Genomic DNA, 12,776 nt, shown 5'->3' with positions numbered 1-12,776 from the left:
ATTTATGGTTGAAGAGCCTTGAGAAACCAAATTCTAATGCTGCACAGGCCTAGGCTAAATACACACTGTGTCATATGTCATTTAGGATCCACGCTTATGTCATAAACCTTGTATAAATGTATAAATGATACCACATGGTTATATTCTCAGGGTTCTGTTTAAGAACAGACAGTGCGTCAATTGCTCGTCCTTAAAAGCTGTAATTTTAACTAGGCGTCTATTCCTGGGGAAAATGACAGGCTTGCTCCTGCACAGTTGCCGGAGAACATATTTGTAGAAAATTTGTTCCTGAACCTCATTTTGGACAATTGAGTTTGTACAAAAGAAAACTTTCTTGGACAAAAGGGGGGTTGGGGATTGCACCAGGTGAAATATTACAACAGTGACTTGCAGAGGAAACTCACTTGATCATGACAGTCTGGCATTACTAATTGTTTATTCAACCATGAACTGTGACCATAAATATTAAATGACAGAACAAAATCAAAAACACCATCAACATGTGTGGCCTGGAGCTGATCCATGCGTCCAATGTTGGTCCTCACTTCAGATTAGTTAGAGCCACAACTAAAATACATTTGTTTTAGTTCCTTAAATAACAATCTTCTCATAGCTGTTTGCATTTGTGCAAAATCCGCCATTTCACCAATAGTGACACTAGATTACCCAAGTGGCGTTGTCATATCAGATTTGGCAAACCTGCGAACATAATGGCTGGCCTCCCATCGTTGTCACGGCAATTATTTGTGTACGGAGACGACATGTATACAAGACAAAGAGTGCTGTAATCCGAGTCATGAAACTGTACGCAAATCTAGAGGGAATCGTCGTGATGAGAAGCAGCTGCAGTACCGCATCCTCGATGCTCACTGCATCACGGGATATCGGGGAATCACGGTACAGCGCCACGCCAAAAGACTCTTGTAAGTGATATAGCACACTATTTGAAACATAAATAGCAGAGCACACCTGCTGGTGTTGTGATCCTGCGCTTGTCATGCTTGCTCTGATTTTGGTTTTGCATGGGAAGATGTAACTGAGAAATCCCTGTAGATGTTTGCACGAGAATAAAAACATTCTTGGTGAGCATATTTGTGACATCAGTGGTTTGACCTTAGTGCAAACAATACGCCATAACATTAAATCAAGCAGAGAAATATGTATTCATGCAAATCATGGCATAGACAGAACAAATCCAACACACATTGTATGAGTGAAATAGTATGAACGTTTTTGACCTTTGGATAGTTACGATAGGTGGTCCAAATGTTAATTTACTTAGTTTTTCTTTCCAAACAGAAATGCAGACGTCAAACCAACTTGATGCAGAGACTCATTGTTTTTTTTAAAGAACACCAGCTCTGGTCAGTGAAATCGGTTGACAGAATCCCTGAAAAAACACAGATAATCTCGGATCTCACAACAAGGAACTGCAGACAGGAACTGGTAGTTGTCAGAGTCACAGTCTTGCTAGTGAGATGCACTTTGAGTTTGCCACATTTGTAGCACTGCTTTCCAAACACAAACAGTTGCAGTAGAAGAGTTGCAGCAAACGCTGTTGTTTAGCTTTCTGACGCTTTGCCAGATGCTGCTTTGTGGTGTCAAGTCCAAACATGAGAGCAGGATTGACACCTGGTTTTAGCCCCTTGCATTTAACCGGAATGTCAAATGACTTAGTTTCTCATGGGGCGTGTCCTATTTCTATTTTTCTAACTAGCTTTTTCTTTAATTGAGAAAGTCTGCAGTTGGGGTGGGGTGGGGGGGGCTGTGTGTGTGTGTGTGTGTGTGTGTGTGTGTGTGTGTGTGTGTGTGTGTGTGTGTGTGTGTGTGTGTGTGTGTGTGTGTGTGTGTGTGTGTGTGTGTGTGTGTGTGTGTGTTGGGGGGTTAGGGTTAGGGTTAGGGTTGTCTATAAAGAACTGGAAAGTGTGTTGTGGATTGAGTTCTAGAGGTGGGACAAAGTTTTTACATTACACTTACTGTACAGAAACAATGAACAATAATTACTGCTGTTGGATGTTTATAAAGAATTTACGTGCACTTCAAGATGATTATGACCTTTTAACATGAATGACATGAATGTCAAAATTCTGCCTTTGTAAGGCCCAAACTGCAAATCTAAAAAAACAAATTGTCTTTTTATCAATTTGTGTACTCTGCATGCTTTCTCTTGGGCAACATACTGGAATGACAGAGATTTGCATTTCCAGTACTGTCCTGCTAAATTGCTGTTGTTTAAGTTGAACACGTTTTCCTATTGTAGTTTACCATGGAGGGATTTCTTCCAGTTTATGTATGAAGTCTGAAGTATGTATGTATATGTATATCATGATTTACTCCATGAACCAAGCCACTCCCTCTTAGCCCCTTACGTTTATGTATTTGTTTTTAAAGGCATAAAGATTTTAAAGACTACCCATCCCATATTCTTTGAGGTTCTACAATGGGCTGTCTGTCAAATCTAAATTGGTGTCAAAGATAGGCTTGAGTGTCGCAAAGATAAAGGCGTGTCTGTGAGAAACACCATTTTGAGGGGTTTGCTTCATTATAGATAAGGCAGATAAAGCTATAATACCGACTCAATGTTAAACGTTTGGGGTGAGCCTTCAGTTCGTGAATCCCCACCAAATCTAACATCTACTCAGTCTTGTAAATAAATAAATAAATAAATAAATAAATAACAGGAGAGTTTGCATTTCTACAATATTAATTGGTTATGTCACCTCTTTATCCATCTGGGCCAGTCTGAATAGCCCGTTTTCTTTTAACACTCAGTTTCCTATACTGTAATAGACGTCTGGTTTTTAGATGCCACATGAATTTTAAAGGCTTCATTGCTTTGTTAGCTCACACTCCACAGACTGGGCTCTTAGCTGCCCCTTTCCATTTACAAAGGCAGACATGGAATCAGCATTTCACTCTTGCAAAACTGCAGCTTTTTGGGACGGTTGGCACCAGTTTTGTCTTCATTTTATGTTTGAAATATTTATCCCTTAACATTGCCTGCGACTGGTTTGCTCTGCTTATTTGTGCTTGTTAAACAACCGACTGATGCATTATGGCCACAGATTGTTCAGAACCTGTAACTGAGTAGCTCGTGGATCACAGTAATCGCTCCGGTATCGCCGATTAATAACCCATGCGGTCCCACGGCGCTCATAGCTGACAAGTGCAAACATCAACACATTTTTCAGCCTACGCTTGGGCCCGCATTACCCTTGACCATGTCGGCAGAACAGCTCCATTTTTTTCCTTTTTGAAAAAAAACGCATCCATCTCTCCTATCCATTTATAATACGCCTCAAGCACAATTTAGGCTGGCTTTTTGTCTAATGGATACCTACAATACATTGCCCTGATTGATCTTTGGCAGGTGGCCGCTAGAGTCCATTAAGAAATGAGTCTGCCGTGAAAGCCTCGAACCACAGTGCAGCCAATAAAAACAGAAAAATGGATAACTGTGAAAACCATGTCACGTTGAAGGCGTGAAGAAAACCAACAGTAGTGGAGCAGAACAAAGCTAAAGAGCAGAGTAGAGCAAATGAATTTAATATCAATAGGCCAGCGTCAAGACTCAATCCCATTTCTTTTGATTATCAACATAAGGGTGGTACCCTACACTACTTTCGACAATGGAAATATGAGATCTAACTACAGTTGCACATGGATTAGCAATAGAGCTTGATCTCCAAGCATGGGGAGAATTTGATTTCTACACAAGGATTCTCTCTGTCTTTCTAACTGCCCTTTAAGTCAGCACAATTATGTGAGTGTGTGCTGAAGATGAACTAAGCCAGGGACTAAAAAGAACAAAAAAGTGCATCATCATCATACTAGGTTTGGCTCTAAATAGCTGTCCAGTTGCATTAGCTAATTGCACGCTCCAGTGTCATTGTACGACTTTATGCCCTGTCATTAGTCAAGCTGTGCTGACTCACCTCGAAATCAAAGAAGCCTGGCAAGATTGAATAGCAGCTTTTATGTTTGACGAAAGTGGAACTAAAAGTTTATTTTAGGCACAATGACGTTGTAAGATATGGCAAATCTTATTACGTCATTGTGCCTAAAATAAACTTTTAGCATATCTGATATGCTTTGAAATCAATGGAGAAACTATATTGAGAAATGTGGAGAATAGGGAAATAATGCTTCCAAATTTCAATGGCATTTGAAGATTTAGCCCAGCCAAGCAAAAAGTAGTTGTCAACTGGTTTTAGCTACCTCAGCAAACAGCCTTTAAAATGAGCAAGTGAGCATTTATGAAGATTTTCAACAAACATTTTGGGCTTTTTAGTGATTAACCCTGTTCTGCTCAAGCCAGACCAGGTTTTCTTTTGTTCTGAGTTTCTTTATTTTACTGAGAACATCAATTTAATATTTTGATTGAGTCAATATTTTGCTCCCCTGTCTTACATCCATGCTTCACTGCACTTTGGGTCCTCAACCATGGAAAACTATCAAACAAATGTATTTTTAATTTTTTTTTTAATAGAAAATCAATGTGGAACAAGGATTTGATGTTTCCATTCATCCCTCCATTTCCTACGGTCCTACCACATGTCCTCATTTGGGCGAGAAGCGAGGTAGAACATGGATTGCATGGTCGCCAATCGTCACAGAGAACTTAATGTCGACAATCAACTGTTCATAACAACAATGGGCAGGTTGGGGTTCTCAATTCACCGAGTATGCATGTTTTGGGAATGTTGGAGCGTGCTGCAGTTCGTGGAGAAAATCATTTGGCGAGTGAGTGTTTTATTGATAGATGTAAATTGTTATAGCCTACTTGCTTGAAATGTGTTAAATGTTTCGTTTGTCTGTGTCGTTAAAACCGAGATTTCCCTCAAGACAACGTGGCTACTACTTTAATTAATTAATCAACTACTTGAATTATGTGTCAAAATAACCGATGAGAGTCAACACTGTCTGAGCTGGTGAATATATTAACACGTCGGGATACACTTCCTGGTAGGTGATGACAGCCGCCCCCAGCCCCCAAAACCAGATGTTGCCATGTGAATCTTTCTTCAGGAATCTATGACTCATACAACACCCCCTTCCCCTACTTAAGAACACCTCCTAAAATAATAGATGACATGAATGTGATTGTTGGGGGGCAGGAAGGAGATGAAGAACATGACAGTGGGAGGGAAGAGAGAAGATGTGAGTGATTAGCAGATGGATAGATCAAGAAACTGGGTGTAAATGTAGGCGTTGGTCCACCTTTTCAATAAGCTTATTCACTCTTGCTTGGGCCTCTACTTAATGACAGGCTTCACCACCGGCAAAATGTTTCAAAAAAACATTTGAGTGAGGACTCTGAGGCGAAGGACAAAATAAACAGACACATGAAATCAAAGCCTTGAGCTGATTAAAGTTGGCCCAACATCCTGTCTGCTGCATCCTGCCCAGACTGTTGAACAGGAGCATTATGTACACACTTGTTGTAGAGCAGATTGAAGTCAAGTCATTCTTTTCTTCTCACTCACACATGAGCGAAAGTCGCACAAGAAAGGTAAGGCACGATGATTGTGATGTCTTATCAGGAAAAAATGTTTGGCTTGTCCAAGAGGAGGCGATAAAGAAATCTGCCCCCGCTTCCCAAGCTTTCATTTTTCCACCCTCCTGTTTTCTCCATGTTTAGTGTTGCAAAGCTGCTGATGCCCTCTTTGCCCCTCCTCTTTGCAAAAGCACTTCCTCCACAAATAATACAAATATGATATGTTATTATACACTGATGCTAAAATGTTTATACTAAAGTTGATGAATGGTGCATACATTCATACCATATTACTCTGTATTATCTTTTTAAGATAATTTACTTTGTTAAATTGCATTTTACCACTCTAAATAATTGGTAGTCCACATTCCTGACGCATCTACCCATCCATTTTCTTTAACCCCTATCAATCCTCTTCAGCCAATTCCAGCTGACTGTGGGCAAAATGCAGACTGTCTGTACCAGGCGCCAGACAATCACAGGGCACAGAGAAAGATAAGAAATCATTCATGCTTATATTCACCCTCCCTGCGTGGGAGCTGAACCCACACTGGGTACACAAAATACAATTAAAGACTTAATTGTATTCGAATTGTCTTAGCACTAACAAAATAAAAACGTGTTCCTTACAAAATGAATAGCACGTTGGAGAAAACTCCTCCCTATAATGCTATTATGCATCAAAACTATTATGGTATGGGTGACCAACAATTAAAATAAAATAAAAATACTTCACTGGTTTCTTTTATATCAAGCAATAAAATGGTTATGCACCAAAATAATTTGTTTGACATAAAAGAAACCAGTGAAGTGATTAAAAAGGAAAAACAAGATGAACTTAGCGCAACCAAAATAAAAATAATTTGCAGGGCTTCAGAGTAGCCTTTTTTTTTTTTTTTCCTTGGAGGAGAGTCGCCCCCAAACTGAACTTAAAAAAACATATTTAAGAGTAGAGATAATGGAAAAAATATATACTGGTCGCAGATGCGCACGTAGAAAAAAACCCTCTAAACTTTTAGGAGCATAAGGTACAAATGGTGGCGTCTGGAGATCTGAATTGTGTGAATGGTTGTCTCGAAGCAAGCTGTTGAAAATGTTTGACAAATGCATTAAACCTCCGATCTGTCACGATGAAAATATAGGCAGATGCAAGGTTGAATTTTAAAAAGTCCGAAATAAATTAATTCGCTTTGCGCATCTCTGAGCTTTTAAAAGTGACGTCTGCATTGCCGAGTATGCGCAAGATGTACGCAACACCCACTCTCGTAAAACGCCTCAACTCTGCAGGACGTCAGCTGCTGGTCTCTTGAAACATTAGCTAGCTAACCTTGCACTCCGGTTCAGCCTGAATGTCCGATCATGAGGGATCTTCTGCAAAAATCGAATGGTATATAAGTTGTGTGCCTGTGAACACGTAAGTAGAGTGATTGTTATCTTTGATTGTTCTCTCAAAGCTGCATTCATTGTGCACGCTAGCGCTAGCTGAAGTGAAGCTAAACATAAACAACAGCTATACCTGTCCCGTATGAATGAATCTTAAAAGTAGTGTGTGCATACCTCTTCCAGATACCGCATTCTCTTCATTTTGAGGATAAGTGGTTCGGAATTTGAACGAATTAATCTATTAACATTAGCCAGAGACGAAGCCATCTACTGTCAGCAAGCAGCTCACCCGTGTATCACCCACTCAAACACAGATCTTGCATGTCTAGTCAATTTTAAACTTTTATGACACAATACAAGTCAGCTTTTGACCGTTTTTGTGAATGCAGATCAGGCCATCAAGATGGTGATCATGTCGGGCACAGCCACTGTGCTGCAGCAGTTTGTCAGTGGGCTCAAGAGTCGAAATGAAGACACCAGAGCCAAATCTGCCAAGGATCTGCAGCACTATGTGACAACAGAGTTGAGAGAGGTAAATATCTGGCTCCACATTGACATCATTTTCTTGTACACTTGGTTTGATTTTGTTTTTAAAATTACTGTATTTCCAGTGCATTCCTGTCACCAATTTAGTTTTTTTGTGTGAGAATGTTTGTGGAAACTGATTTGTGTTGTCTTTTACAGTTAAGTCAAGATGAAGCCACCACATTCTATGATGAATTAAATCACTACATATTTGAGCTGGTGTCCAGCTCTGATGTGAATGAGAAGAAAGGAGGGATTCTCGCAATAGGTAAACATTTAGTTATGCTGTATCTTGTTTGTGTCGTGAAGGGGTTATCTTGCATGCTTGCACCACACGTCCCTAAATGGTCAAGGTGTGCACAGCAAGAACAGCAGACTCAGCAAAGTTTGTTGCATTAAATGATATACTCAATGTCTGGCTATTGTTTCCCCCACAGTCAGTCTGATCGGAGTCGAGGGAGGCAATGCCACCAGGATTAGCCGCTTCGCCAATTACCTGCGCAACTTGCTACCCTCCAGTGACCCAGTGGTCATGGAAATGGGTTCCAAAGCCATGGGTCACTTGTCTATGGCAGGGGATACCTTCACAGCTGAATATGTCGAGTTTGAGGTGAAGAGGGCCCTGGAGTGGCTGGGAGCAGACAGGAATGAAGGCAGACGCCACGCTGCAGTAAGTGGAAATACCCATTTGTTGGTGAAATAACAGTTTTATGCATTTGTATTGTGACAATTTTTTTTTTTAGGTTCACTGAGAATAGATGGATGTAATAATTTAAAAGATAAAGTGAAGTATGTCACTTTGTTCGAGCAACCAATGATGCACTTTGAAATACAGGAGCCACAAAAAATTGAAAAAATATCACAAGCAATAAAAGGAATAAGGTGTTCATGGCCTAAATTAATTTCTGTCTTCTGTTTCAGGTATTGGTGCTTAGGGAACTGGCTGTGAGCGCACCAACCTTCTTCTTTCAGCAAGTGCAGCCCTTCTTTGACAACATCTTCTATGCCGTGTGGGACCCCAAGCAGGCCATCCGAGAGGGTGCTGTGTCTGCACTGCGGGCCTGTCTCATCCTCACCACGCAGAGGGAGACGAAAGAAATGCAGAAACCGCAGTGGTACAAAGTAAGGCCCTCAATCGTATCCACTCAAGTCACCTTTTAATGGTGGTGTCTTGACGCTTGAAGTTTTCTTTAATGTGACAGCAAACCTTCGACGAGGCAGAGAAGGGCTTTGATGAAACCTTGGCTAAGGAAAAAGGTATGAATCGGGATGACAGGTTCCATGGTGCTCTCCTCATCTTGAATGAGCTGGTTCGCATCAGCAGCATGGAAGGAGAGGTGAGCCGTTTACGTATACTTTAATAAACTGTTGCATTTTACTTTTTATTGAATGCCATGGACAATGTGCTGACTGTAATCGTCCATCAGCGCATGCGCGAGGAAATGGAGGAGATCACGCAGCAGCAGCTGGTGCACGATAAGTACTGCAAGGAGATGATGGGCTTTGGGACAAAGCCCCGCCACATCACCCCTTTCACCAGCTTCCAGTCAGTGCAACCGCAGCAGTCCAACGCTCTCCTGGGCCTGTTGGGGTACAACACACCGCAGGGCTTCCTCAGCTTTGGAGCTACTCCAGTGCCAGCTAAGAGCTCGCTGGTGGAGAGCAGATACTGCCGTGAGCTCATGGAGGAGCGTTTTGATCAGGTGAGTTTTATCAAATACTTTTTTTAAAAGCCTTTTGCTTTTGTTTTAATCTATTATGCTGTCTGACTTGCTGGAAGTAAATCAAATGTCATGTGAGAGAGCAAAATTGTTTTCTCCCAGGTGTGTCGTTGGGTGCTAAAATACAGAACCAGTAAGAATCCCCTCATCCAGATGACCATACTGAACCTGCTGCCACGGCTTGGTGCCTTCCAGCCGCATACTTTTACTGGTGGGTCAAATTCACACGTAAAAAGTTTTTCATTGCTCGTTAATATTTCAGTCAACACAGAAGTTTACTGATAGAATATGTCAATGTGGATTACAGACCAATACCTGTCAGACACAATGGGCTATCTGCTGGCCAGTCTCAAGAAGGAGAAGGAGCGAACTGCAGCCTTCCAGGCTTTGGGCTTGCTGGTGGTGGCAGTCCGAGCTGAAATACAGCCCTATCTTTCCAAGATTCTGGAGATCATAAAGGCAGCTCTACCACCTAAGGACTTTGCGCACAAGTCAGTACAGTCCGTCTTCAGTTAACATTCTTCCGAATATACGACCTTTGGAGATTACAAAAGTTGTGCAGTAGCCAATTTTTTGCAGCAATGTAAAACTGGTGTTATATTCATGGCCTTGGAATATTTTTTCTTGTAAATGTTTACTTTAATTATGACAAAAACACTGTGCTCGTAGAATAAGTTCTATTTCCATTTGCCATCTTTCATGTGCAGGAGGCAGAAGTCCATCCAGGTAGATGCCACTGTGTTCACATGTATCAGCATGCTTTCCCGGGCTATGGGTCCCAGCATCCAACCTGACATCAAGGAACTGTTGGAGCCCATGCTAGCTGTGGGCCTCAGGTATCATACATATTGCAATCTGCTATCTTTTCCATAGCAAGCTGCGTGGATTCTGGGTACTTGCATGGTGTGAATTGTAAAATAATGTTCAATAATGTGCTTTCGAGTCCTTGAGAAAAATGTCACATGATTCTGATGACCCAAATCAGAAAACGAGGGAGCCATGATTGGATGTTACCTGAGCCTTGAACAGCTGTGATGTCATTTTCAGTCGACAGCAAGTGGCAAAATTGCTGCCCTGTTTGATTGAGGAAAATGGGTGGATCTTGATACTCAATGCAATATTAATAAGAATATTAACCTAGGGGCAGCATAAAACATATTGAGTTAACTTCTCCTTTATGTGTGAATGATGTAGTGGCAGTGCTACGTTTGACAAAGTTGTGTGGGTGAATGTCAAAACAAAAACAATGATGAATTTGACTCCATGGGGAAAACCCTAATGCAACACTTGATTGATTTTCCCTTTTATTGTCCTGTTTCCAGAGTGAAGCGCATGTTGTGTTATGTGCCAGGAAAATCACACATAAATCAAATCATTGCAGAGAAAAGAATGTTAAGGGAAAAAAATCAAGTTAACATGTCACAGCTGTAGTTTTAGCCCATAACTTCAACGTGTCCTCTCTCTCTCTGCAGTCCGGCACTGACAGCGGTGCTGTACGATCTGAGCCGCCAGATCCCGCAGCTGAAAAAGGACATACAGGATGGCCTTCTGAAGATGCTCTCGCTGGTTTTGATGCACAAGCCGTTACGTCACCCGGGCATGCCCAAAGGCTTGGCCTACCAGCTCGCGTCTCCAAGCCTTACCAACATCCCGGAGGCCAGTGATGTCGGCAGCATCACACTGGCCCTGCGCACTCTGGGAAGCTTTGAGTTTGAAGGTAAGAGCCTTGACATTTAAGCGTCCGGCCACCTTTCGAGAACTGCAGACAGAAACCGGTTTGCGTGAAGCGTTTTACGTGGTCCATGAAGGAGAGAAAATGGCCACAGGTTCGAACTCAAGACAGGTTTAGACATTTTACACTCAGTAATATTTAATTTCTCGAAATAGTCCTCAAAGTTTAACACATTTTGAAAGTTCAGGTAATTTCATTCTCGGGGCTCTGATTCAATTGCAACCGGACTGTTCTGCTTGTCTCCAAAGTGGAGAGAAAATATATTAGTTTTTTTTTTTAAAGCTTACCACCCAGATAAATACATCTTGTACTGTGATCTTTCATCAGGACACTCCCTCACTCAGTTTGTGCGCCACTGCGCCGACCACTTCTTAAACAGTGAGCACAAGGAGATCCGAATGGAGGCAGCTCGCACCTGCTCCCGTCTCCTCACCCCCTCCATACACCCTATCAGCGGCCATGTTGTGAGCCAGACGGCAGTACAGGTTGTTGCAGATGTACTGAGTAAACTCCTCGTGGTTGGCATCACAGACCCAGGTAACTTGTGACAGACTTGGACTCAGGATGACCACGATCATAACGTCTCATTCTTACATTTCTCCCTATCCTTTTTCAGATCCAGACATACGCTATTGTGTGCTGGCGTCTTTGGATGAGCGCTTTGATGCCCACCTTGCCCAGGCAGAGAACCTACAGGCTCTCTTTGTGGCCCTGAATGACGAGGTGTTTGAGATCAGAGAACTGGCCATCTGCACAATCGGACGTCTCAGCAGCATGAACCCGGCTTTTGTCATGCCTTTCTTACGCAAAATGCTCATTCAGGTAGTAGACTTTGTGAATGCTGAGAAATTGGTACCTAATTAAAAAAAAGTGATTCTTCTAATAACCTTTCTTACATGTTATATCAATCCTGTACATATCAATGACATAATGCTGATTATTAATTGTGCTGTGCCTACAAAGCACCTTCAGGGGGCAGTAAATGCCAAGCCATCAGATATTGCAGAGAGGAAATTTGGGTAGTGTCTTTCGTGCAAGAAAGTTTAAACCCACAGTAGTAGAGTGCACATATAGGAGATAACAGATATGTTTATAAAAATAAAACAACTACAATCTTGTCACAAATGTACAAACATATTGTACGAAGCGGAAGTGATATATGCACCAATATACACAGGAGACGGATGAAACGGGAACTACAAGCCTCTTTCTAGGAAAACCTTTCACATTTTGTCTATACAGAATCTTGCACAAGCCTGGGTAGCTTTACACTGATGCAATACCAAATATACATTATTTGTTGTTGATTTTGTCTCAGATATTAACAGAGCTGGAGCACAGTGGTGTTGGCAGAAACAAAGAGCAGAGTGCCCGTATGCTGGGCCACCTGGTATCGAATGCCCCCCGCCTCATACGGCCCTACATGGAGCCCATCCTCAAGGTACACCTGTGCTAAGTTGCCATTGTGAACGTGTATGTGACTAGAAACTTAACTAGACTTCTGAAACAGAAAATGGTTACTCTGTTTCACTAAAAATACCCTCTGTTGTCTTCAGGCTCTAATCCTCAAACTGAAAGACCCAGACCCCAATCCCGGAGTGGTTATCAGTGTCCTAGCCACCATTGGCGAGTTGGCTCAGGTAATGGTTGAGGCAGCAGAAGGCGCTAACTGGAACCAAACCAAACAGAGATCAAAGATTTTGACGATTACGTCACATTTCAACTTTTCTGCTGTACGAAATAAGAGCACAACTTGAAAAAGAATGAATGAAAGACACGAATATATATATATGTACGATAAGTTTGAAAAGCAAAAGCTTATTTTGATAATGTATTCAATGCAAACCTTCAAAACATACCGTAAGAGTGATTTATCACAAGTGTCAAATGAGGAAAATGTATGCAACCTAATTAGCAA

At 41.7% G+C, this 12,776-nt stretch overlaps 1 protein-coding gene across 1 annotated transcript in view; it reads left to right on the top strand.

Annotated features, from left to right (window-relative positions):
• The first annotated feature begins 6,751 nt into the window (after positions 1-6,751).
• mtor (mechanistic target of rapamycin kinase) overlaps positions 6,752-12,776 on the top strand; it is a 53,956-nt gene continuing 47,931 nt past the window's right edge. The window contains exons 1-15 of the mRNA XM_088368208.1: positions 6,752-6,911; positions 7,270-7,412; positions 7,565-7,673; positions 7,843-8,075; positions 8,327-8,527; positions 8,608-8,742; positions 8,833-9,108; positions 9,229-9,337; positions 9,434-9,617; positions 9,834-9,962; positions 10,599-10,843; positions 11,186-11,395; positions 11,475-11,680; positions 12,177-12,299; positions 12,415-12,498. Of these exons, the coding sequence (XP_088224334.1) occupies positions 7,284-7,412; positions 7,565-7,673; positions 7,843-8,075; positions 8,327-8,527; positions 8,608-8,742; positions 8,833-9,108; positions 9,229-9,337; positions 9,434-9,617; positions 9,834-9,962; positions 10,599-10,843; positions 11,186-11,395; positions 11,475-11,680; positions 12,177-12,299; positions 12,415-12,498 (2,373 nt within the window). The 5' untranslated portion in view covers positions 6,752-6,911; positions 7,270-7,283. The remainder of the gene's footprint in view (positions 6,912-7,269; positions 7,413-7,564; positions 7,674-7,842; positions 8,076-8,326; positions 8,528-8,607; positions 8,743-8,832; positions 9,109-9,228; positions 9,338-9,433; positions 9,618-9,833; positions 9,963-10,598; positions 10,844-11,185; positions 11,396-11,474; positions 11,681-12,176; positions 12,300-12,414; positions 12,499-12,776) is intronic.

The sequence above is a fragment of the Syngnathus floridae genome, chromosome 2, assembly GCF_059516105.1.
Source record: "Syngnathus floridae isolate MCC-2025c chromosome 2, RoL_Sflo_1.0, whole genome shotgun sequence".
Classification (NCBI taxonomy): Eukaryota; Metazoa; Chordata; class Actinopteri; order Syngnathiformes; family Syngnathidae; genus Syngnathus; species Syngnathus floridae.
This window is presented reverse-complemented; position numbering and strand designations above follow the sequence as displayed.